The sequence below is a fragment of the Haliotis asinina genome, chromosome 9 (genome assembly GCF_037392515.1).
Source record: "Haliotis asinina isolate JCU_RB_2024 chromosome 9, JCU_Hal_asi_v2, whole genome shotgun sequence".
In the NCBI taxonomy this organism is placed as follows: Eukaryota; Metazoa; Mollusca; class Gastropoda; order Lepetellida; family Haliotidae; genus Haliotis; species Haliotis asinina.
In genome coordinates this window covers 59,470,000-59,497,923 of record NC_090288.1, presented here as the reverse complement: position 1 = coordinate 59,497,923, position 27,924 = coordinate 59,470,000, and the positions used below count along the sequence as shown (strand labels likewise).

Genomic DNA, 27,924 nt, shown 5'->3' with positions numbered 1-27,924 from the left:
TGTCTATAACCCTGAGATTCCCGGTGTGAGACACAGACATAGACACAGGTACTGGTCTGTAGTGTATATAACCGCGAGGTTCCCGGTGAGAGACACAGACATTGATACAGGTACTGGTCTGTAGTGTTTATAACCCCGAGGACCCCGGTGAGAGACACAGACAAAGATACAGGTACTGGTCGGTGTTGTTTATAACTCCGAGATACCCGGTGTGAGACGTAGACATAGACACAGGTACTGGTCTGTAGTGTTTATATCCCCGAGTACCCAGCTTGTCACCATAAACTGATTACACATACATAGGTCATGTCAAAATGAGGTGTTGGTGGTACTTATCAATGTGCCAATGCGTTGTGCCCAGACTGAGCATATGATGGTGAATCTACCTGTGCAAGGTATGTAATCATGGGTTCAAGAATAGGGTAATTGCAAAAGTAGTGATCCTGGAAGACCTGTTTGCCGATGTCACGGTATAACAGGTATACTTTTAATTATGGCGTTCTGGGAACCTTCATGCTCAATATCGGATAGTTTTATGGACATGGCGTGTGATGTGCGACATTTAAAGTTACAATAACAAATGGAGCATCTGACAAAAATGTAGCGTCTGTCAAAAGGTCGGGGCATCTGACAAAAAATATGGGGTATCTGACAAAATGAGGCATCTGGCAAATGAGACATCAGACCAATGGAGCGTCTGATAACTGGTACATCTGGCAAAAAATGGCACATAAAATGATAGCAATAATAATAATAAAGTTTATATAACGGCTAGTTTCCAGCACATCTGCCACGCAAAGGCGACGCTACAGTTCAACAACAATATCTACAGCTATGCATATCCTTAAGTGGTTGCCATAAGGTCTGCGAGTCTATAGTCCGTCTAATGTCGAGGCAGACGTTGCACCGTACTAGAGCCAGAACTTAGAAGGACCTCTCTGCCAGTTTAGTCTTAGTTTCAGCTTCAGCGTGTGACAAATGGGGCATATGACAATGAGGCATCTGACAATGGGGCGAGGACGAGTAGCTTGGTTTAGCGACAAGCATGACGATTGTAACACGTATATCGCTTAAGTTGTTATCACCGTTATCACTGATGCCCTTGTTATCATACAATAACAGTCACAGCTACCAGATATCGCACCGCTCACGTGTACCAGCAGGTTGTGTTGTCAGCGTCCAAAATGAAGTTAAACCTGTCAGTTTGTGGCCCTGTGGGTCTACTGCTGATATCAAGTATATTAATCGTTCAGGTAAGAATGTCTTTACATTTCTTGTGAAATAGTAATTTACAGTAAGTAATGATCACGGGGGTTGGGGTTCAAATATCCGATGACAGTGTCAACACTAAAACAAAATATGGTATAATACGTATTTTATTGACAAACATCTTTGCGCACCAAACGACAGGGGTTTCAGTCACAATAGTGAACTTCATATATTTGCACTCTCAACTGCGGGATGAATGTACATTTCATCTCCTAAGATTATACACTTGTACAATGTAGAGGACTAGCCTAGCGGTGAAAGAGTGTGCTAGTCATGCCGAAGATTCGATTCCTGACATTATTCAGTGTGTGGAGTGATGACCCCCGCCGTCTTACTCAGACAGTTTTTAATACATTAAATATATGATTTTAATTCTAATGTATAAGAAAATCCTTTGGTTCCCCAGGAAAGCTTGTGCAGCGTAGACGTGCATCTGCATTTCCGCAAGTACGTCAACGTGAAAGGCGTAACCCAGGACAACCGATGTTGCGATGAAAATACACATCCCACCTTCGGCTACGTGTGTCCAAACCAGTGCGACACGCAGTTCATACTCTGTCTTGGCAGGTGAGTTCCATACTGAGCACAGTCCATTGTCTGTTTAGACAGGCGAGTTTTGTACTTCACACTATACTTTCCTATACTTTGCACGGTTAAGCCAAGGGCGGTGAATTGTATTCAGTTCGGTTGATTGTTTTGTCTGTGACTCTGTGATAAAGTGGATTGGCGTCTGGATGTTCAATCTGGGGTCCAGTGGTCAGATGGGCTCTTTTCGTTGGTAGCTTAAACGCAGACCTCCCAAAACTCAGACCCGTTAAAATAACACGCCGCGTGAGTTCCAGGTGAGCAGGCATAATGGCAGAAGTTAAGATAACAGAAACATTAAAACATAACTTTGTTCTGATGACTTTATCTTTCATCCAACAAATTATTGCAGTTGTATAGTATTGTCCTGTCAGACAATGTTGTTGCTGTGCACCATTACTCATTCCTTATGGTAGGTCTGGAAGTGGACCAGGCTATCCATTAATTAGGTGTGACTAGCATGGCCCATGGCTGTTTTAATCTGCGTTATCGGAGCAAACGTTTTCGTTTCACATTTTCCAATTGTGGCCAAGGGGCCATCTCCAGTACGTTGTTGTTTAGTTTGGAGTGGAGCGTGATATTCATCAGTTGCTGCAGCCAAGGATATGTCCAGTGTGCAATATTCCAGAAATATCTCTGAATTTAACACTACAGATTTCATACTTTACACCAATAACGATAGTCAAACCAGCGTGCTCAACGTTGACGTTAACGACAGAGTCACAACATCTCCGCTGCAGGGGATTAATTATCTTCGATTCCATTGTTCATACCCTTTCAGCGGTAGATCAGATCGAATGATCTCTTGTGAGTTCTCAGGTCGGTTAGCTTCCATCTGTGTTACAGTTTGGTCAGTGGTACATGCAGAGGAGCGTACGTAGCCACCGATGTCACATACGACGCCAACAACGTCACCTTCGACAACCACATCGGCAACAAAACGCTCAACCCCGTTGTTCTGCACCTACCTAACTGGCACTCAGTAAGTGAAAAACAATAACGTTAAGTTATCCTTGTAACAACTGGACTTAATAATTATCTTTCTATATGTTGACTGTATTATTATGAGGCAGTAGAGTGTACATTCGTTCTGTGTAGAAAGACATGGCACAGAAACATTGGCAATTTTCCAGGTCTTCCATGCTAGAATAGGTTAACAGAGATATAGATTTATAAATATTGTGATGTACAAAGTAATATTTCTTAATATACTTGTTCTTCAAAGTGTGAAAAGGTGGACAGACACAATGAAAATGATATTCATCCTCCTTTAGATTCGAATCACATAATTTACATATTCTATCGTCCTTGTTCACTCCAGTATATCTACCTATTTCTATTAACCAATCATGAGATGAGCAATAAAATATTGTAAGTGTAATTCTATATTTCCGAACAGTCAAAGATGATGAATAGGTTTTATTTTATACAGATATCTCACACATTCGGAAATAAAAACATTTATTTGACACAGATAATTGGTCAAGCCAACTCCGGAGATATTTACCTTGTAACCATTGGTTAATGGATATTAGGAAATTTGGGTGCGAACCATGGCAATATTCTAGATATATACTACCGAAACAAGTAGAAAAATAGTAACTGTTTAACATCTGTAACCCAATCACGTTTTCCTTTTCTGTCGTACAGAATCATCATATTGTAACATTATTTGGGTAAGATGGCATATTTAAGATTTTAACCAATATTTTACTACTCTCATTTTTTATTCAACATATAATGGAAGTCTACCACACTCACCATAAACCATTATGTCTGAAGTGGATCCTTTCAATGGATAACTAATGTATATTTTCTAGCGTATCAAATGAATGGAGTCCCCAAACCACAGAACCATACAGAAGTATGGGACCAATCTTAGCATCGAAGTATAGATATAAAAAATGGTATCTAGTAATGCCTAGTATCTAGTAATATGTAGTAACATAAATTCCTAGGCATTTATAAGACGTAGTTGTTTATTTTATTTCACCTTCAAACAACAATATCTTCTTTGCAGCATGTGTACCTTCTTTCATGAAAATATTAACGATAGTTTTGTCTTTGTTTCATAGTTTCATTCATTACAGCATTTTCTAATTCATTTATTTCTGCTTGTAATCCACGGATAGTGCTATAGAAAAGTATGACATCATCAGAGAAATAGCTGTACTATACCTATAGCAATGCACTATATGTGGATGCAACTGAATACTATTTGAACAGTTGTTTCATGGGCGTGCGTTGCTAGTTTACTGATAAAGAATGAAAATAGAAATGGGCTCAAGATACAACCTTTGCTTACTCCTATTTGGCTCTCAGAATTTTCCGATATTTCACATTTTTCTCTTTCTACCCCACACACATCTTTACGCTATCATAAATACTTCATAAACGTTTACGCATTTTATACCTGAAGGAATGATTATCTTGAAGGAACGTCTTTGCAAAATCCACTAAGAGAACGTAAAATTTTGTACCTTTCATATTTTAGTCTTTCTGTATAGGTGAATGTAAAACAAATATGTTGCCAGCAGTCGTATATCCTTTTCTAAAACCAGCTTGGGATTCGGTTATCTTATCAAATTCAGTTAGTTGGTCCAAATTTAACGTCACATCGGCAATATCTCAGCCAAATCGTGACGAAATCAATTTCTATGAGAAAAATGAAAACATTTTCAAGAATGAAACCTGTCACGATGGACAGTACAAATACTAGGGTATCACAGATATGGGTATAAAACTAGCAGGGAAAAGTAAAACATTCTAATGATTAAAGCAGGCAATACAAAATAAAACACCGGCTATAGATCGCCAACACCTGAAGGTAGATCACCATACTAGGGACCATGGGGACTTACAGTACCTTGGCTACCTGTATGGACCCAAGTTGGATTTACATCATCCCTTCAGCCGCTGGAGTGTGAAATGCTAGCCAAAATTAAAATAACATCTTTACTACGATTAAAAACCTGGTAGGCTTAAATTCACATCGAATGTTTTGGGACTTACGTACCCTCTCAGGAGGACAATACTTTTAAAATACTTCAACCCCCTTTGAGGGTAAAGCCACTAACAATCTCAGTTACTAATCTAGACTATCAATACTAAAAATATATATATTTACAATTTATTTAACAAATCCAATTCTTTTTAAAATGCAGTAATTAAATGGGAACTGATATTAGTAAAAGGATCCTTTATAATACCTGATTTAAAATAGGCATCCCTCGTGATGGTATCTTATGAACGGATTCTGCCCCAAATACCAAACGTTTATCTATGATGCCAGTGAATATTTTATTAAAGACACTTAGAAGAGAAATGCCTCTATAAGTTTCAGTTTGATTTTTATCGCCATGTTTATGAATAGGTACAATTCTACCAATCGACCATGGATATGGGAAAAAACCGCATTTTCAAGAAAGACATTAAGCAATAATTCAAGATACAGGAGTAAAATATCTGATGTGTGTAAGAAAAACATAGGAGATAATATCACCTATTCCTGGTATTTTGTTCAGCTTCACTTGTCTAATGCTATTTAAGATTTCCTCTCGAGTTATTGGAGCGTCATTTATCTTTGAATTATTTATATTACTGTCTTCGATCATTATTTTTATTGCACTGTTTGACTGTATAGTTGTTCATGGCACAATTGATTTCATTTGAAGACAATTCTTTAATATGTGAACACCATTTGTTGGTCTCAATATCATTTGTTGGTCTCAACACCATTTGTTGGTCTCAGTATCATTTGTTTGCATGACATTCTCCTTCATTTTTTCAGAGAAGACCAAAACTGTTTAGTTTTGTTAATACTGATTTCTAATTGTTGTTTCTTCAGTATCAAATATTCACTTCGTTTTTGTTTACAAAATGCATTATACGTATTTCGAATGCAACGGTAATCCTCTAAAGCTCGAGCATCGTTAAATTTACGAAACTTTTTGAAATATTTGCATCTTTCTTTTTTTCAGTGTATCACACTCTACATCATGCCAAATTTGAGCTCTGTTTCTTCTCTTACCAGCTCGTGATCGTTTTGTATCTGATTCATCTGTACAAAATGCTTGTACAATTAGATCTATACTTGGATCAGTCTTTGTAAATACGAAATCTATTGACTGGCTTAATAACTCGTGAATACTTTCGAAGAAATTCATATATTTTGAGTCTCTGTGAGTTAGTGGCGATAAGTGTAAATCTTTAACCCCCCCTTTTTGTGCGCATACCTCGGTTTGTATTAGTGACTTGGCATCTGTGCTATAAGTTAGTAAACGAAGAGAAAGTGAGTGTCTAATGAGTGAGTGTCGCCAGTTGAGTGAGAGGCAATGTTGTGAGAGCCAGTGTTTGTGGGTTAGCGCCATTTTTGTGCTAGTGAGTGAGACAGTGTTTGTGAGTTTGAGTTTCTACACCAGGGAGTAAAAGAGGCCACAGACAATTAACAAGCGATTTAAGATTTCTAAAACGACCTATTTGCCAATATGAATCGTCATTATTAAGGTATTCAAGGCGCATGCTAATCAAAGATTGACAGATAAAATGCGATGTCATATCCCCCGCTCCCGACCACCACCACCACAACCACCCCCTTCCTCCTCGTAAACTTTCGGTACTTGTTTACAACAGCAAGGCACGTGCTAATCAAAGATTGACAGATTAAATGCGATGACATATCCCCCGCTCCCGACCACCCCCATCACCACCACCCCCTTCCTCCTCGTAAACTTTCGGTACTTGTTTACTACAGCAAGGCACGGGAACACCTTTCCTGATAAATGTTGTGGACAGTGATGCAGATGGCGCTCCAGACGTCATTGACGTGTTCAACACCACCCTCACAACTCCCTTGACAACGAACTCAACTGCTGTGGAGCCCTTAACGCTGACTGGCACGAGATTGAGTACTGTGTAAGTCATTGACAGTGATAGTGAGACCAAAGATGATCTCTAAATCATACTTAAAGGCAATACGCACTTGTAAACTACAGAGCAAAAGAAAGTTTTAACTGTATGAAACAAAAAATACACAAAAGACGCTGGTACGGGTTTAAAACCAAGCAGAAAACATTCGCTAAAACGCAACTTGATCCCGATAACACAGCTGTCAGAAAACGGCAGACAAGACGTACTCTCCAAAGTGGTCATTTGGTCCAGATGCACGAGTATGATTGTGGCATAAATACAGATGTTGGACAGAAAAAGCATGCAATAACCAAAACACTACCACGAATATGCCAAGACTTACGCTAGCGCATCTGGATAGGAACGAAAGATCAAGAGTCACGACACCGACCGAAGACCGATACATCCGGGGCACGCACTTCAACCTTCCACTTGCTATTGCGACCGCTCCTTCCATGTCATAGTCTCCACCCGTCTACATCGTCAACGAAGACCGCAATGAGCACTAACTGAACGTCGGTGCCAGCAAGTGCTCTTTACAGATGATAATCGGTTCAATCTGTTCAGTCTGTTCAGGAACGATGGCGGAGTTCAATTTTTCGATATAAAGGTGATGAACTGATGGACAGAGAACTGTGTATCATCCGAGGCAGTTTGATGCCCAGCGATACAGGGATAAAGTGTTGAAACCGCCAGAATTGTTCGGAACTAGCTGCACAATGTTAAAGTCAACAGATTGCCTTAACCAGCGTGTTCACCAGACATGAACAACACTGAACATCTCTGGGATTTCGTGACGTCGCGTACCACCTCCAAGGAACAGGGGCACTTGACTCTCTTGGACGTAGGGAACAGGGCTTCCTGCTGACGTCAGCCGCCGACTGACGATGAGGAGACGTGTATAGATGCCCACGGTGCTCACACTCGCTATTGATGACGGGTTCCCTGGCTCTTGTCTCATTATGTGACTTCTTACGCACTTTTTTAATGAACTTTGATTTGTGTAATTTTTAATTTTTCACTACAATGCATTTCTAGTCAAATTATTGAAAAATTCTTTCTGTAAAATGATTATCATAAATCTCACATACATTTTCTATTTTTGGTCAATTGAAGTCGGTGATAACTTTCTTTTGCCCGGTAGAAAATTTAGTCCAATCGTTTTTCAAGGTCACCTCTTAGAAACGTAAATTATGTGTGGCAAACGTACAAAAGGGTAAGCGTCAACAAATGTAAATATTCGGCATAATTAAATGTGTGAACATTTTACAAATATTTAACATATGTCATACATTTTTATATTTGGTGTTTGGGAATCCCATCTGAATTCGAAACCACACCTAATCGTCAGCACACAAAGTCAGATCACCCACTCAGCAACTGTGACTCAACCCAACCAAAGAAATAGGTTCGGTACTTTATTAGGAAAGTATAATCCCAAATATAGCATTTGCTAATTTGTTCACATTCCAAATGGTATTGTGTAATCATTTAACATATAAATACCTTCGCAATCAATATAAACGATTTGATTAGATAATACGGTTATATTTGATCATAATGTTTGTGGGCCTGCAGTGTACTGCATAAGTGGGTTTCTACGGTAGTTATCAGCATCGCACTTATCGTTACTGGAAGCTGCACGGATGGTCCAGTTACTCTTGAGGATACTGCAGATTTGCTTTCTTTGGCCTAAAAGCCTGTGACTTACTCAAAGACACATCCCGGTTAGCATATAAAACTGTAAAAAGGCTTTGTATGGAACAGAAACACGTTAATCAAGTCGAACAATAACCAAACTAAATGTATATCTTCAGGTTAGTGTTAGACGTCAACGTTAGGTGCACCCCCAACTACTACGGCCATGACTGCTCCATCAACTGCACCACCACCTACATTAACTCCTACTGCGACCACGCGACAGGAATCATACACTGCAACAAAGGTATGCATATATACTGTCGTGACATGCATATATACTGTCGTGACATGCATATATAATGTCGTGACATGCATATATACTGTCGTGTACATGCATATATACTGTCGTGTACATGCATATATACTGTCGTGTACATGCATATATACTGTCGTGTACATGCATCTGTTTGTATGTGTCCCAGGCACACGAACAGAACGCAAGGGAAGAAGTCGGGTCCCGGAAAATGTCACGATGTAAGAAGGAATTATTTCTTGCCAACAAATTGCACATGGCTGTTGTTTCCTGCAATGTAGGCGGCAATATTCTCCTCACCAGCAAGAACAATAATACGGGGTATGAAGAGTTTAAAACACCCACTCATAATCGTTCAGATTCATGACGTGATCTGCACTGCATAAGTACAATATGTGGAGTGCCTCATGGTACCCCCACCCGTGAAGATCCGCGTTACAGTTGATCTTCAGTAACCCATTCTTGTCATGAGAAGCGACTAACGGGATCGGGTGGTCAGATTATACATGTCGTGTCGCAACAGCGAGGATCAATGCTGCTGATGATGATCATTTGATTGTCTGGTTCAAACTCAATTATTTACATACTCCCGTTATATAGCTGGAATATCGCTGGGTGTGACGTAAAACTAAACTCACTTATTCACTCAAAGAACGCCCACAATCATTTAGGGGGACCTCTTACCTCACTAAGGGTTGTGTCTTTTGTAGGTTGGCAGGGTGACAAGTGTGAAGAGGACATCGACGAGTGCTCCCAGTCTCAACCGACTCGCGTATGCCCGGGTAACAGCACGTGCGCAAACACCGCCGGAAATTACACGTGTACGTGCAACGAAGGCTGGACAGGTCGATCATGTGACACTCCCCAATCGTTGTGTGCAACTAACCCATGTAAAAACAATGGTACCTGCATCAGCGGCTCTATAACGTTCTCCTGTAGTTGTTCACAAGGGTGGTCAGGGCCGACCTGTGAGACATATAATCCTGGGTGTGACCCCAGCCCATGTTATAATGGTGGTACATGTAAAGTGTCTTCGGGGAGGGTTGTGTGTGGGTGTACAGCCAGTTGGACAGGGGACAATTGTACAGAAGATGTCAACGAGTGTAAGCTACTTCCTTGTGCAAATGGTGGAACATGTACCAACGAGCAGGGTGGATTTAACTGTACCTGCCCACAAAAGTGGGTGGGTGAACGATGTACAGATCTCAACCCTGCGTGTCCTCCAGGACTGTGTAGGAATGGGGCTACTTGTATTAACCACATGGATATGTACGTTTGCGCATGTCCGGAAGGCTGGACAGGGACAACATGCCAAACATTACTTGACAGATGTTCCCCAAACCCTTGTCAAAACGGCGGCAGTTGTTTCCAAAACGATACCACGTTTAAATGTGAGTGTGATCAACAGTGGCGAGGGACACTCTGTACGAAGTCAGATGACCCATGCTCTCTCACCCCATGTCAAAATGGTGGTACTTGTATAAAAGCTAACGACTATACGTCAACCTGCGCATGCGCCCCGGGCTGGTCCGGAGTTAATTGTGAGACTTTCATCGGTTTTTGTCGCAGCAACCCATGTCTAAAGAACGGGACATGTTTTGACGGCACACACACCTATCAGTGCGTCTGTGAGTCGTCCTGGCATGGACAACGCTGTGAATTAGACACGGATGAATGCGAGGAAGGGGCTTGTGACAATGGCGCTACGTGTATCAACACCCCTGGAGGGTTCATCTGTAACTGTTCTAGAGGCTGGACGGGGAATAACTGCTCCACAGATATAAATGAATGCATACGCAAACCATGTCTGAACCAAGGCGCCTGTATCAACTCACTGGGTAGCTTTCACTGCATCTGTAGCTTGGACTGGTCAGGGAGCACGTGCGAACATTTCATTGGGTCATGTAACGGGGGCTCGTGTGACAACGGGGGCACGTGCCAGGGCAACGAGACTGGTTCCTGGTGCGTCTGTCCCTCTGGATGGACCGGTGACCATTGTGAACAGGATGTCGATGAGTGTAAACTGAACCTTTGTGATCATTCCACAGGGTGCAGAAACTACAACGGAACCTATCAATGTGAGTGCATTGATGGATGGAAGGGGCAGAAGTGTGATGATGACATAGATGAATGTGCACTTCGTATTTGCGTCCACGGCAGCTCATGTTATAACTATGACGGTGGATATAACTGCAGCTGTAAACCTGGATGGAAGGGGTTGACCTGTCAGTACAAACAAGATGCTTGTGCCCCACCCAGTCCATGTGGTAACAGTGGGACCTGCACCAATACTGCTGAGGGTTACAGATGTCACTGCTCAGGTGGGTACACCGGACAACAGTGCCAGACACAAATTGATGAATGTTCTGCCGGACCTTGTCAGAACAACGCCACGTGTGTTGACGTTCCAGGAGGGTACAAGTGTACCTGTAACAGCTATTGGACAGGTCACGACTGCGACATTGACGTCAATGAGTGTCTCTCCCCACAGTGTCTCAACAACGGCACATGTGTCAATTACGATGGCGGATTCCGCTGTACATGTCCTGGCAACTGGACGGGAAGTGTTTGTGGAGATTTCGTTGATAACTGCACCTGGAAACCATGTTTAAATGGGGGTAGCTGCACTGACCATTTTTACGGTTACACCTGTTCCTGTGTCTTCGGATGGACCGGACAGCGATGTGATGTGGCTGTTGACCTTTGTGCAAAGAGTCAGTGTAGTGAGGGGTCAACTTGTCTGGAGACAGATGGTCAAGTCACGTGTATCTGTGCGTCTGGTTTGACTGGCCCATTTTGCTCCACCACGATAGATCCTTGCATGGGCTCCCCGTGCTTTAACAATGGCACATGTGTCACAAACGACACAACCTTCAAGTGTATATGTGTTCATCCTTGGTCTGGGAGCAACTGTGACATGAAGCTTGACGCTACATATGCCTCTTCATCAATTACTGTGTCATCATCTACAGAGACAAAGACGACAGCGTCTACAACGAGGTCCGCCGCAATTAGATATTCATCCACAGGGCCAGGTATTTCCTTACATGAACCGCTCAGCACCACATTCCTTCCCACATCTGTTAGCCGCAGAAAAAGCACCATGACTACACGGTCTACATATATAACTACCCCTCAAATAACGACGTCAAAGTCAACGTCAACGTCAACGACAACACGTTCGGTAGCGTCAGCAGTGCCGATAAGTCATTCAACGCCGATGGAAATAAATACTAGTGAAAATGTCAGATCTGAACACACAGCCAGAGAAACAAAATCTACAAAGAAACTTTCAAGATACTCCAAAACAAGCCCAACGAGCATTCCTCCAACAATAGATCCAGCAGGTATGTATGCAAGACCGATAACATGACGGTACTTGTGCATGTCAGTGTATGTCAAATTGGGGCAGTACTCTGTAAATGTAAAATCCTAAGGATGCAGAGTACATCTGATAACGCTTTATTAATCTTAAATCTAATCGTCAGAGTTGCGATGGCCGTTGTGCTCAGTCGAACTTGTACCAGAATATCCTTGATGAGTCATTATAAGTGGTTGTCTTTCTCATTTCGCACACTGATGGTTCCCAAATGTCTGTTCCCAATTGCGCAGATCGATGCTCATGTTATTGATCACTGGATTGTCTGGTCCAGACTCGATTGTTCACAGACCACCGCCACAGACCACAGCTAGAATATTGCTGAGTGCGGCGTGACACTAAACTCACTCGCTCAGTCACTCACTCTCACACCAGTGAAGGGTGTGAATCCACCCAGGATTAACACGTGTTTGTAGTCATGACGACATGATGCTTTATGGACTACTCCTTTGGAAGGACCTTTCACGCCAGGGTCTAGTTCCTTCATCAGGATTGGCTGTCTCGCTGAAACACCCAGGTTTGCTTTCCCACATAGGTACACTGTATGAAATCCATTTATGGTGTTCGCCGCCGTTATGTTGCTAGAATATTCCTACAAGCGGCGTATACCCAAACTCACTCACTCACTCCATCAACTGACTACTTAGAAAGTGTACGGAGAGTATACCTGTTGATAAGGTGTCCGTGTGAGTGAATAAGTTAAGTTTTAAACCAGCACTCAGTCATGTTCCGTAAATATAGGAGTCTAGATCAAACAATCCAGAGATCAAAAGCATGAGCATCGATCTATGCAATTGGGTTACGATGACTTGTATCAACCAAGTCAGCTAGCCTGACAACCCGATCCCGTTTGTCGCTCCTTACGACAAGCATGAGTTTCTGAGGATCAGTTCTACTCAGGATCTACACGGATTGATAAGGTGACAGAAGGTAGGCTTAAAGTGGAATGGTAACTATGTAGCTGATTTAATACCTCGTGTAAACTTTTCAATATATATACATATGGAAACATAACAGCCATATGGTATGGTTATGTTTTGCACCTGTTGTTACAATGTCGCTCCAACTGGAGTGTGCAGATACTTTTCATTCCTAGCTCGTGCCATCTTGTTAACAATTCATAACGCCTCATTCCTGGTTGTAACATATATATGTACCTCGTTCTGTGTCTATATCCAGATGTCTACACTATCCATTTCAAGACGGCGTTGTCATCTACAGATGTCGACGATGTTGTTGCGAGTTTAACCAAGTTCGCCACGGATCACATATGCCAGCACAATCTCACCCAGCTCATTCCTCAGTCTCACACGTAACGTAATTTGCAAAAGAAGTTTTGAGCACCAGATTGGGCAGAGACCTTAGGACTAACTCAAATTTCAAAAAACTAGTATATTTCATATTTCGTCCAAAGATCTTCTGACAACGTATTTGGATCTTTAGCTGCCGTTTCCTTGTAAATATCAATATTTTTAGTTATCTCATCTTTGAAAGGGCAAAGATAGCATCTGAGGCATTAGTGTTTAGTGAAAAAAGTACTTGAGTACGTATCTTACGAGGAATTTACCAATCCATGTCAGTAGGGAAGATGTGTCTGTCGTGTGTGAGTGAAAGAAGACCACTGGTGATGGTGTTTCATAGACTGTCTGTCCACTTAGTGTTTGAGTAGTTTTGTTCGTTTATTCGAACATGCACATCGATCTACGCAATTTGTCACGACGACATGCAACCACCATGTCTAGCAGCCCGATCCTACAGTCCTTCGTCGTGGATGCCTAGTTTAACTTGGGTATTCACGAGATGTTTGATCCCTATTTACTGAAGAAAAGTAAAGTTTATATGTGCTACATCCGACCTGATCAATATGTCGATTGTCTGCATCTATAGTTAATCTCTGTCAACGAAATATGATCAACAAGTAAACGTAATCAAATATTTCCATTTCTAAACAGGCGACTAAGGGTATCGGGTGGTCAAGCTTGCTGACTTGGTTGGGACATGTCATCGGTTCCCAATTGCACAGATCGATGCTCATGTTGTTGATCACTGGATTGTCTGGTCCAGACTCGATTATTTACAGACCGCCGCCATATAGCTGGAATATTGCTGAGTGCGGCGTAAAACTAACTAATTCACTCACTCACTCATTTCTAAACAGGAGGAGGAATGCTATTTCCTTCGGCGTTCTGTGTGGCAGTACCCGGGAAACCACCAGCGACATACAGAAAGCAATCTCTACAGTCCCAAAAGAAGACTTTCAGAAACTGTTTTCCAAACAGCTTGCTTCAACAAATACAGAAAACGTTGACAATTCGTCAAAGGTCTGTGCAACAGAAGTTCCACGCTACGAATTCTTACTATTGTCAATATTCCCAGAAAATGCTGGGGTGCAAAAGTATATTCTATTGAATGGAACAGTGTTTCTTTAGGCTCTATAAAATATTAACCTCTTTTAACATAACAAGACCTGGCTAGCCATTCTCGAAATGTTCGTAGTCCTAAGAACTTCGTAAGCCCATTCTTAACACACTGTCTTCGGTCAAAGCTAAGAATTCTTAGGACTACGAACGTTTGGAGAATAAGAGTCGTGATCCCTGTTCTTACGCCATTTATATCCGTGAAGATACGGGTTAGAACTGGACTTCAGCAACCCACGCTTTTTGTAAGAGGCGTCCAATGGGATCGGGTGGTCTGGCTCGCTGGCTTGGTTCACTCATGTCTTCGTATTGCACATGTGAGGATCGATGCTCATGATGATGATCACTGAACTGTCTGGTCCAGCGTCAGATATTTACAGTGGTCAGAGTGCGGCGTCCAACATGGGATACGAATATGGTGAGACCCTTGGTGATCCTCACTAGAACCTGTGCGGATTGCTCTACCTATGACACGAAAGACACAAAAAAAGCTACATACTCACATTGTCTGCTCATCCTCACGGGAACCCATGTAACAGCTGGGTGAACTGAGACTGGATTTAAAGGTCACATGCAACCAAAAAATCAAACATAATTAAAACACATTTATCACTTATTCATGACATATAATATACATTGCTGCTTTTAAAAAAACAAATAAACAAAATTATAAGCGTACAATCGCGATTCAAAAGTGCAATATTTTGTACTTGGGCTTACTTCCCCCGAAACGAAGGCCTCAGGAGACCGAACCCAGTCTTAGCACCTGGATGTGCACTCAAGTGTAACGACGGATTCTGATTGGCTATTTCATTTGCTGATCTGCTGAGGGTTCATTGTGTGTAAAGACAGATGATCTGTTTGATGGGCATTTTAGAAGTATAGCGAGTCACAAGAAAGTAAGATTCTTTATGGACAACAACTTATTTTTGTGTACTTGATGCGTCGTTTCAGTATGGATTCATATACTGTTGTCAAACAAAATCATACACACTAAAACAAGTCGTTATCCATGAAGAATGTACATAGAGATGTTGGGTTTGGAAAATACATGTTCTCTGAATTTGCGCTCGATCCAATCAAAAATCATGTCAGTAGAGATTTAAACTACTGCGTGGCTGGAATCTGTCATTCGTCCAAGTACAAAGCAGGACTTGGAACGGACAAGAGTTTGCACCAGTTTCCGTCAGATCCAGTCATCCGAAAAAAGTGAATGTAGTTTGTTTGCAATCCACAGACATAAAAACATGTCATGTGTATCACACGTGCCTAATTACATAATGTGGCAGAGACGGGACTCGGGTGCACGAGTCATAAATCAACTTATTTTCTTTATGTCGTATACTCTGATATGTGTTAAGTTCAAATTGCATGTTGACAATGATTGAAGCTGTATATTGCATGTTGTCTTTAGCAGACAGGCAGGCAGACATATAGGTGTGAATAAACCAGACACTGAGCTTTCTCTGTGACAGAGACTGCTTACCACAATCCACAAGTTTTTTTACGTAACGAGTAGATTATTTATTTGTTTGTGTACACAACCAAGATTAGACTACTGCTCACGACCTCAGACGCTGGGCATGCATACTGTTTCAAGCTCCGCGAACCTATTCACTGCGCATGCGTTATGGACGCAGCGCAGCACAGCTGTTGAAACCAGTTTTCCCCCCAGCGCTGGGGGAAATTTAGTGAAACGTTTGAACTCCGATTTCGCGGGCTTTTTTTTCATCGCGTTTTTTTCAACTTTATAGGTTGAATTGGCATTTTTGATGATTTGTTTCGGTAAGTGCATACCGAAAGGTACCAGAATCTGCAAAATTGTGTTTTACGTTGCATGTGACCTTTAAGTATTGTGTACAAGGATACTATGCAAACGTGACCACCTCGAGATCTGAACTATGTGCCTCGACCGTGAATCGAATCCTGGCCTTCAGCACGATAGTCGGGCGCATAACCATTGCACTAGTGTGCTGTACATATTGAATCGCCATCAAATTGAGCGGTTGCGCTAAGGTGGGCGTATCTTACCTTACAAGAAGCACGTGCCATTTACGTATGAAAACAACAATATGTGTGAATATGCCTAAACTGCTCTAAATATGTGCTTCTATATTTCAGAAGACAGTAATCATATCGGTGTCTACGTCAGTAGGAGTTATAGGAGTCGCGGTCATCGTTATCATCATCATCATCATCATCTACAGGAGGTAAGGACACGGTTAAGCCCAGCTATCTACTTATCTACTGCAGGTAACAAGGACTGTGATATTACACCCAGGGATCTAGGTATCTACTGCAGGTAACAAGGACTGTGATATTACACACAGGGATCTAGGTATCTACTGCAGGTAACAAGGACTGTGATATTTCACACAGGGATCTAGTTATCTACTGCAGGTAACAAGGACTGTGACATTACACCCAGGGATCTAGGTATCTACTGCAGGTAACAAGAACTGTGACATTACACCCAGGGATCTAGGTATCTACTGCAGGTAACAAGGACTGTGACATTACACCCAGGCATCTAGTTATCTACTGCAGGTAACAAGGACTGTGAATTTACACCCAGGGATCTAGGTATCTACTGCAGGTAACAAGAACTGTGACATTACACCCAGGGATCTAGGTATCTACTGCAGGTAACAAGGACTGTGATATTACACACAGGGATCTAGGTATCTACTGCAGGTAACAAGAACTGTGACATTACACCCAGGGATCTAGTTATCTACTGCAGGTAACAAGGACTGTGATATTACACCCAGGGATCTAGGTATCTACTGCAGGTAACAAGGACTGTGATATTACACACAGGGATCTAGTTATCTACTGCAGGTAACAAGGACTGTGACATTACACCCAGGGATCTAGTTATCTACTGCAGGTAACAAGGACTGTAACATTACACCTAGGGATCTAGGTATCTACTGCAGGTAAGAATGACTGTGATATTACACACAGGGATCTAGTTATCTGATGCAGGTAAGAAGGACTGTGACATTACACACAGGGATCTAGTTATCTGATGCAGGTAAGAAGGACTGTGACATTACACCTAGGGATCTAGGTATCTACTGCAGGTAACAAGGACTGTGACATTACTCCTAGGGATCTAGGTATCTACTGCAGGTAAGAAGGACTGTGATATTACACACAGGGATCTAGGTATCTACTGCAGGTAACAAGGACTGTGAATTTACACCCAGGGGTCTAGTTATCTACTGCAGGTAACAAGGACTGTGACATTACACCCAGGGGTCTAGCTATCTACTGCAGGTAACAAGGACTGTGACATTACACCCAGGGATCTAGGTATCTACTGCAGGTAAGAATGACTGTGATATTACACCTAGGGATCTAGGTATCTACTGTACGTAACAAGGACTGTGACATTACACACAGGAGTCTAGTTATCTTCTGTACTTAACAAGGAATGTGACATTACACACAGGGATCTAGTTATCTACTGCAGGTAAGAAGGACTGTGACATTACACACAGGGATCTAGTTATCTGATGCAGGTAAGAAGGACTGTGACATTACACACAGGGATCTAGTTATCTGATGCAGGTAAGAAGGACTGTGACATTACACCTAGGGATCTAGTTATCTTCTGTAGGTAACAAGGACTATGAAGTTACACCCCGATGGGACTCAATCTAACAACAGTACACGATACAGGACAATCACCCTTTCGATCAGCCTGGTTCCCTGGGTCTGTTGCGCCTGCGCCAACGTTCCGACATTGACCCAGGCAACCACTGCCGAATGGCGGCCTTCACTGCAGGGTGACGCGTCATACATTTACCACAGAAAAATCCGACTACGGGTGGTTAGAGGCTTTTCATATCATGTTCATTGATGCTATGGCACAGTGTACGTCACCAGAACAACGTCCATCGTTACTTTCAGTGTTGGAAGACGTTATTTATGTGGGTTCGAAACACGAAAATCGTCGTTACATGGGCACACCGCCTACTTTCATCACCGACATGTGCTTTGATATTTCGTGTCACTTTGCTATTACCACGAAATCGTACACATAAAACATGGATCTGAATTACACCCAGGGATCTAGGTATCTACTGCAGGTAACAAGAACTGTGACATTACACCCAGGGATCTAGGTATCTACTGCAGGTAACAAGGACTGTGACATTACACCCAGGCATCTAGTTATCTACTGCAGGTAACAAGGACTGTGAATTTACACCCAGGGATCTAGGTATCTACTGCAGGTAACAAGAACTGTGACATTACACCCAGGGATCTAGGTATCTACTGCAGGTAACAAGGACTGTGATATTACACACAGGGATCTAGGTATCTACTGCAGGTAACAAGAACTGTGACATTACACCCAGGGATCTAGTTATCTACTGCAGGTAACAAGGACTGTGATATTACACCCAGGGATCTAGGTATCTACTGCAGGTAACAAGGACTGTGATATTACACACAGGGATCTAGGTATCTACTGCAGGTAACAAGGACTGTGATATTACACACAGGGATCTAGGTATCTACTGCAGGTAACAAGGACTGTGATATTACACACAGGGATCTAGGTATCTACTGCAGGTAACAAGGACTGTGATATTACACACAGGGATCTAGTTATCTACTGCAGGTAACAAGGACTGTGACATTACACCCAGGGATCTAGTTATCTACTGCAGGTAACAAGGACTGTAACATTACACCTAGGGATCTAGGTATCTACTGCAGGTAAGAATGACTGTGATATTACACACAGGGATCTAGTTATCTGATGCAGGTAACAAGGACTGTGACATTACACACAGGGATCTAGTTATCTGATGCAGGTAAGAAGGACTGTGACATTACACCTAGGGATCTAGGTATCTACTGCAGGTAACAAGGACTGTGACATTACTCCTAGGGATCTAGGTATCTACTGCAGGTAAGAAGGACTGTGATATTACACACAGGGATCTAGGTATCTACTGCAGGTAACAAGGACTGTGAATTTACACCCAGGGGTCTAGTTATCTACTGCAGGTAACAAGGACTGTGACATTACACCCAGGGGTCTAGCTATCTACTGCAGGTAACAAGGACTGTGACATTACACCCAGGGATCTAGGTATCTACTGCAGGTAAGAATGACTGTGATATTACACCTAGGGATCTAGGTATCTACTGTACGTAACAAGGACTGTGACATTACACACAGGAGTCTAGTTATCTTCTGTACTTAACAAGGAATGTGACATTACACACAGGGATATAGTTATCTACTGCAGGTAAGAAGGACTGTGACATTACACACAGGGATCTAGTTATCTGATGCAGGTAAGAAGGACTGTGACATTACACACAGGGATCTAGTTATCTGATGCAGGTAAGAAGGACTGTGACATTACACCTAGGGATCTAGTTATCTTCTGTAGGTAACAAGGACTATGAAGTTACACCCCGATGGGACTCAATCTAACAACAGTACACGATACAGGACAATCACCCTTTCGATCAGCCTGGTTCCCTGGGTCTGTTGCGCCTGCGCCAACGTTCCGACATTGACCCAGGCAACCACTGCCGAATGGCGGCCTTCACTGCAGGGTGACGCGTCATACATTTACCACAGAAAAATCCGACTACGGGTGGTTAGAGGCTTTTCATATCATGTTCATTGATGCTATGGCACAGTGTACGTCACCAGAACAACGTCCATCGTTACTTTCAGTGTTGGAAGACGTTATTTATGTGGGTTCGAAACACGAAAATCGTCGTTACATGGGCACACCGCCTACTTTCATCACCGACATGTGCTTTGATATTTCGTGTCACTTTGCTATTACCACGAAATCGTACACATAAAACATGGATCTGAACGACCACACTGATTGAATACAGCTGTTTCCCTGGCTCACTCGTCGTAGCCTTAGCGCATGCGTAACAGACCCAGAGAACCGGGCTGCCTTTCTGTTGGATACGCCTGAGCCTCTTCTCTTTGAGAATCTGTGATAGCATGTAAGTAGGTGACACGTGACTGCATACTCAACGACGAGGAAACATAATTGTGTGCCCCTCCACGCATACAAGTTGTTCCTTTGCGTGTAGATGTGTTACGTATCATGCCCAATCAATGTCACAGACTCATCAATAACAAATACTGTAGATATGCACGTTCCGATGGTTCCAGGCGACGGCGGACGACGGCAGAAAGCGACTACGTGTACATAAACGAGGACAACAAGATGTGTTTCAGCAACCCCTCGTATGGACATTTGTCAAACATCTGAAGATTGTCTTCTCTGTAATATGTGAAATAAAATATTTTCTTTGTTAGGACCAAGCGTTAAAGATTTAGTAAAGCTAAAATAATGTTGTAGGAATGAATATAATTCTTGACTAAAATTGATCCTGATGACGTCCATTTATAACAGAGGTATGTCTTGTCAGAAAGGAACTTCAATATCATTTATATAAAGGTGGCGGTCTCAGGCTATGGTAATAGCTCATGCAATCATCGGGAACCTAGTGGTGAAAGAGATCGCTCGTGTCGCTGGGTTCGGTTTATCACATGGGTATCACATTTCAGGTGTCCCCCACCGGCATATAGATGGAATTTTGCTAAAAGCGGTATAAAACTAAACTGACTCATCCACCCAGACTCGAGCCCCTGCTGCAGACATTGCTTCTAAATTATATTGCCATGGCATGTGTACTGACACTCGATCCAGAAAGTCAGTGCATTCCTTTGCAATATCTCGTATTGTTTACTTTTAGGACGAAATTTCTGCAAAAAATCTCACGGAGTTGGTCTGATGTTTTGACTATGATCAGCTTTTCATTGAGTATTTTAGAATTTATTCGTTTTCGAGTTAGACTGCAATTCATCGGTCAGCTTTTGAGCCGAACGGGCTGTTTGATCAATTCGACGACTTTTTTAGTGCATGGTCTTTCGCAAACCTTGCTCAGCAAACATTTGCATACTGTCCGGCAACATCAAATGATGCAATGTAAGTCTATATATGTATGTAAATAATTCTGTGACGTTGTTAAGTTGGATTTGATAAGAGCCCCCAGATTATACAATTCGATTATGAACCAGATAATCTAGTGACTGACATTGCGTTCCTCGCTTTTTGGGTGGCGATGACCATCAACTGATAAACATTACTTTCAATATAATGGCAACCTTCAATATAACGCCATATAATTGCGCCGTTAGCATGTGTCACCAACATAGCATTGCCTGCTAAATTAATTCCTACCTGAAAACACCAGCTTCGGACATTTCTTTTGTGATGATCACATCCCTCATGAAGCAAACACATTGGCAAATGCTTAAACTTTAATAGAAATTGTATTTTCTCTCAAAGATATTGTTACTGTTAGGCCGACCTTTATTGTGAGGCATGAATATGTAATGAAAACAAGGGTGTATCGAGACAGTATACCACCGACTCTGGAGACAATGGAAGGCATCACTCATTCTTTCTTGGTGCAGTTTCTGGCAATACCCGGTGCCTTTGGTTCAGGGGGAATTCTAACCCAACTGGTACCATCCTATCCGGCGTGTGAATTCCTGTGTCTCTACAGCGCTATATGTGATTCCTTCACATGGGATGTATACTCGAGAAAATGCCAGCTGCATACAAGAGAGACAACAGGAAACGCTTCGGGGTTGGCCCTGAAGTACAAATATCAGGTATGGGAAGGGATACAAATTGTATTTTTTGTTTATTAAGTCATCAGAACCTCTTCTGATGTTTATGCCGATGTGGCCTGAAATGTAACTCCGCCATGAGAAATATTCCAGCTTTCCATCTTGATTCTGAAGAAATGTCCCAAGTGATGCATGTGAATGGTGCTGAGATTCGAACATATGACCATTGTTTTCTGGTGCTATATTTTCACATGTACACCAATAATCGAACAGGACTACAACGCGGCAAAAAGTGTCAAAATTAACCAAAGCGCGAAAATTCGCAACGCGACATATTTTTTTACTTTGAACTGAAAATTGTCGCTATTTAACATTGTCGCCCGTGGGATGAATATAAAAATAACATTCAAAGCGCGACAAAAGGCCAAGACACCGCGTTGTCGACAATGCGGCAACGCGACAATGTCCCTTCAAGGATTCCATATATCCCGAATCGCTTCCCTAGAAGAGGCCATGGTCACATGTGTCAAGGTCATAAGACCCTCGACCACTACGCATTATGGGAAAATGAAATTAAAAACAAGATATGATCAATGACACGGAGCACTTATTGCTTCGTAATATATTGAGTCTAAATACTAAATAACGTGGTATGTAATTAGTATATAATTTTAGTGAATAAGACAGAAATATCATTAAACTATTGAACAAAATAGAAACGTGAAATGTTGCTGAGGTGAAAATAAAATCTAATACAGATTTTGAAATGTTGTACAGTCAGTGAACATTATCATTAAGCATTCGATGGAACACAGCCAAACTTTTCACCAAATACCTTAATTGCACGTGCAAACTGAAAAACATGGAAAAACACAAACCTTGTTGTTACCCCGACAATTTTGCAATCAGTCACAAAACTGTCTGAACGGCAGAAGGTTATTGTTTCATAGTGGAAAACACCTTAAAATTGGAATAATTTAAAAAACTATTGGAATGCCATGACTGTTTGATTTTAGTAGGCTGAACGCTGAACAGTCACGATGTTGCACAAATACTGTGTTTGTGCAACATGTATTTGTTTTGCCTTTGGATGTAGTAGACAGGCAATTCATAACTTCAAGACACGCCTGCTACTACGGGGATCAACAGCTCGCTGATCGCTCACGGCCAGGGGGCTTCCCGTGTGACGTCACGGCGAGATGCCGTTGCAATACGCCTGCGTCATCTGCATAATCGCTTTGTGACCTCTACTTCCATTCTCCCAGCTATGATGTATGGTTCATCCGAAAACATTTAATGAGATCAAAAATGCTCATGAAATGCTCAGGTTTCAATTTGTTAATACACATAGTTGCATATAAAAGCCAGTTTGATGGTATTCCATGGAAGCTTTTAAATTAAAAGAGTCAATTTTAAGATTTAAGAGGTTGATCTCCCACCAACAAGCCTTATATATTACCCAATTCATCGTCATTTGTCTGTATATCGTCCCAATTTGGGGAGGGAGGTTTAGTGGAAATTGAGCATGAATAAAATGCAAACCATTTTCAGTTTATTTTCTTTATTTGAACAACGCAAGTGTTAAAACATTCTAATGAATTTACATTGTTAACCTAGGGACAAATGAAAAATATTCATCAAACGTTACACTTTACCAGATTGGCAGGTGAGGTACCGCACCACTAGAAGTGGCCATGTTGAAATAACTAAAACTCTACGATTTACTCAGCTTCATTCACATCAATACTGCAAGTTTGTATCTTCAGCAATAGGAAAGAAACGCTTTTTGAAGTATCCGTCCCAAGAATGGAACGATATGCATAAATGGGTTAATATACAAAGATAACAAAGTAAGATGTAGCAAAAATGATTGTAGCAAAATGGAGTACACACTGGGAAAGAAGATACCTTGGTGTCGGTTAATGACTCCGTCGTTTGTTGCTTGGAATTTGGACGCTTTATTAAGTTTTATTTATCCCGTTGTGCACAACATGTGTCAGTTAACTGAGGTAAGCAAATGGATTACTTACAAAAGGAAATAATTTTGGTTTATTTCAATCACTAACTCCTCTGTCCTTAAATCAAAGGTGGAACAAGCTTAAATTACTGTAAAGAGTTACGTTAAGCATGGGTTTGAAGATGTGTATAATATTCTTGATCTGGGAGTGTAGTATCTCTATAGATCCTCTCTCACCTCACCTCCGAACCTTTTTACCTGAAAAGCATTTCACCCTAAGACGTTATGATTCGTGCCCGCACACGCACGCACGCACATCTACCCCCTTCTCCAAACCACTGGAGCAGCCCCTGATGTTCGTGATTGTAATTCTCTGGTGTCCACCTAGCACGACCCAGGACAATATAATGGGCTTTATTTTCCGTTAAACTAGATATAGACAGGGTGCTGTACTTTCCCCCTTCGTGTCCACTGAAATGTGTCCACTGTGTGCGGTGTAAAACGACATTCGTGTTTTAGCTTAGCTGGCTAGAAGTGACAAAAACCTTCAAAATATAAAATGATAATTTGTGTGTCAGTCATTTGATTGAGAAAAATGTACTGTATACACAGTTTACTTTTAAAACGTGAGATCCTGAATGAATATTCAAAAGGGGGACTTCAATATTCAAATGTCACAAGATGTCAGGCTGTCAGCGAAAAATCGAATCTAACGGAAGGGACTCATATCGTGTGTCAGTTCTCTTCTAGCCTCGGAAGGGGATGTGTGTACACCACATATGCAGCGAGGACGACATGTGTGTTCCTGTGGAGGCCGGGAAAGCGTATGTCTGTCTTCCAATTACTATCAACAAAACAGCCACAACTACCGCTACAACGACCACAACTACTTCCACATTCATTCCAAACACTAACACCATCCGTCCACCTATAAACACGACAACACCTACTACCACCACGACCACAGTTATCACAACGACGTTTATCACGACTACTACCACCACAACGCTCTACACCACAACGTCAGTCACTACTATCAGCTCAACGCCTACACCCACCACGACTCACAGCACAGCTACCACCACGACTTCATCGACCTCTAGAACCACAACGCCTATCAGTTCCACCAGAAGTACGACAACAGCAGCTACAGGTAATATGTAGATCGCTGGCTTTATTACCGGCTGCAAAGTTTCTATGGAAACTCAAGTTTCAGTTATGTAAATGCTGCTATTTCCATATGAAAAACATTAGGTCCATTCAACATCTGTTGAAACAAGATACTACCGCATGAGAACGTAAGTCCTCTCTCGACTAAAGTACTAGATTGTTGTAACAGCTTATTCTTAACGAGTTGATCAACGAGTTCATTACGAAAGATTCAGAACATTGCTGCACGTATTATAACTAAGAGCAAGCCATTTTGTCACATACCGCCATTCTTCAGTCTCGCCACTGGCTTCACATTCCTGAACATACCTAATTCAAAACACTGATACTCACATATCAGGCAATTCACAAAATGGGACCTCGTGGGTCTACCTTCAAGACCTCATGACACTGTACACTCCCTCCAGAACTCTCCGCTCCCATGATCAGTTTCTCCTGTCCGTGTCTACTTACATACTCAAATCGTTTGGTGCCAAGTCGTTTCAGTGTGCAGCTGTCTCCCTTTGGAACACTCTGCCCTTCATCTGAAACTAGTGCCAACTCTGCCACTCTTCAAAAACACACTCACAACATACCGCTATCAACGATATGTTTTATATGGCATACATTCAGTTTGACACACAGATAGTTTCCGTGCTCTTTTGAGTCCAATCACACCCAACTGTTAGAAGCATGTATGACTACCTCAAACACTAGAAGTATGTATGACTACCTCAAACACTACAAGTGTGTATGACTACCACAAACACTAGAAGTATGTATGACTACCACAAACACTAGAAGTATGTATGACTACCACAAACACTACAAGTATGCATGACTACCTCAAACACTACAAATATGTATGACTACCCCAAACACTACAAGTATGCGTGACTACCTCAAACACTACAAGTATGCATGACTACCTCAAACACTAGAAGTATGAATAATTACCTCAAACACTAGACGTATGCATGACTACCTCAAACACTAGAAGTATGTATGACTACCTCAAACACTGCAAGTATGCATGACTACCTCAAACACTAGAAGTATGTATGACTACCTCAAACACTAGACGTATGTATGACTACCTCAAACACTAGAAGTTTGTATGACTACCACAAGAATCTATTGCAGCTGTGATTTATTCAAGTTTCGAGCGTTTGCATGTATTCATTCTGTAGCAGTTTAGTAGCCGTGCAATACAGCTGATATGGATTTTCGACCCAAGGCTTGCTATGGCTGGTATGCATTTTCTGCCAATATGGATAAATGCCGAGATGTAACTGATAGGCATATAATAATATATTGTAGGGGATGATGCTCAACATTCCCTTTATATAATGTGACATGATTTTGTCACACTTCAATTGTCCTCCAGTGACCTATAAATACAAAGGATGCTTCCAAGACAAAAAACGGCGGCTACTACCACACTTCCAGGTATCAACTAGGAAACTGACTGTAGATTGGTGTTTTCAACACTGTGTCAGCAGGGGCTACCACTACTTTGGCATGGAGGTGAGTGCTTATTGTAAGCTGTGACAAGATAGTGCTTCGTGATGATTTGGATGATTCGGAAATCATCTGATATGTTGCGTATTTCTCATACGACCAGTGTTTCGTGCAGTCGGCACATGGTATCTCCTATTTGTCAGACATCCCAATAGTCAGACAGGTTAAAACAACAAACCACAGCTAATACCCTGTCTGTTACCTCTTAATGAAATAACAATGATTCGTCAAATACATAACATAACAGAACTGTGTTGCCCTCAGACCGATATCATTGGCAAATGAGGTGTAACTGACATGATGTTATGACGGAAAAGTAGTTAGCCAGGAGATTTTACAATTTGCATTATGAAATGTTTACAAAATGTACTGAGATTTGTTCCTAACGTATCTTTTTACAAATAACCATTGATGTAGATTTTAACATGGTCTTTTTATGAAGGAATCTGGTTTATGCACTAAAAAGAGTACAATGTCATTCTAACTCATTACCCACATCGTTCCGACGACACAATTTACAGTTTCTTTCATCAAATTGGTGCAGATGTTCCATGTTCCTTGTTCAGTTGGTAGATGGTGGTATGACATACGAGTGAGTGAGTGAGTTCAGTTTTACACCACTCTCAGCAATATATCAGCTGTATGGTGGCGAACTGTAAATAATCGAATCTGGACCAGAAAATCCAGTGATCAACAGCATGAGCATCAACCTGCGCAATTGGCAACCGATGACGTGTCAATCAAGTCAGCGAACCTGACCACCCGATCCCGTTAGTCGGTTCTTACGACAAGTATTGTCGCCTTTTATGGCAAGCATGAGTTACTGAAGGCCTAGTCTATCCCAGACCTTCATGACGTACGATAACGGAGTAAGGGGATACTTTTGAAGGGTCGTTAGACACGTTTCAAATTAAACTATCTGTTTTAAAGGAGAATATGTTTAAATGTAATGTGGAATTTTCCACTTCTGGGACCCAGATTTCAATAGCAAACGCATTTAAAATTGAACGAGTTGTATATTTAATTCAGGAAGATGAAATAGGTGACTGTGAAAGCCACGCATAACTTAAACCAAAGCTATTAAAGATATTCTCAATAAATAAAAAAAACCAAAAACACATACGTGGGGTACTTTTCTGTACA

At 41.7% G+C, this 27,924-nt stretch overlaps 1 protein-coding gene across 1 annotated transcript; it reads left to right on the top strand.

The window, feature by feature from the left end:
- Positions 1-1,139: 1,139 nt before the first annotated feature.
- On the top strand, positions 1,140-20,833 carry LOC137296367 (fibropellin-1-like). Its single transcript, XM_067828151.1, has 10 exons — positions 1,140-1,253; positions 1,676-1,836; positions 2,701-2,836; positions 6,608-6,768; positions 8,580-8,707; positions 9,427-12,063; positions 13,275-13,407; positions 14,254-14,416; positions 16,634-16,722; positions 20,685-20,833. The coding sequence occupies exons 1-10, from the start codon at positions 1,185-1,187 to the stop codon at positions 20,782-20,784; spliced, it is 3,777 nt and encodes a 1,258-aa protein (XP_067684252.1). The 5' UTR covers positions 1,140-1,184; the 3' UTR covers positions 20,785-20,833.
- The last annotated feature ends 7,091 nt before the right edge of the window (positions 20,834-27,924 follow it).

Coding starts and splice junctions, on each gene's coding strand:
- LOC137296367 (XM_067828151.1), top strand. CDS start 1,185: ATGAAGTTAAACCTGTCAGTTTGTGGCCCTGTGGGTCTACTGCTGATA. Junction 6,769..8,579: donor GGCACGAGATTGAGTACTGT/GTAAGTCATTGA, acceptor GTATATCTTCAG/GTTAGTGTTAGACGTCAACG. Junction 8,708..9,426: donor AATCATACACTGCAACAAAG/GTATGCATATAT, acceptor TGTCTTTTGTAG/GTTGGCAGGGTGACAAGTGT.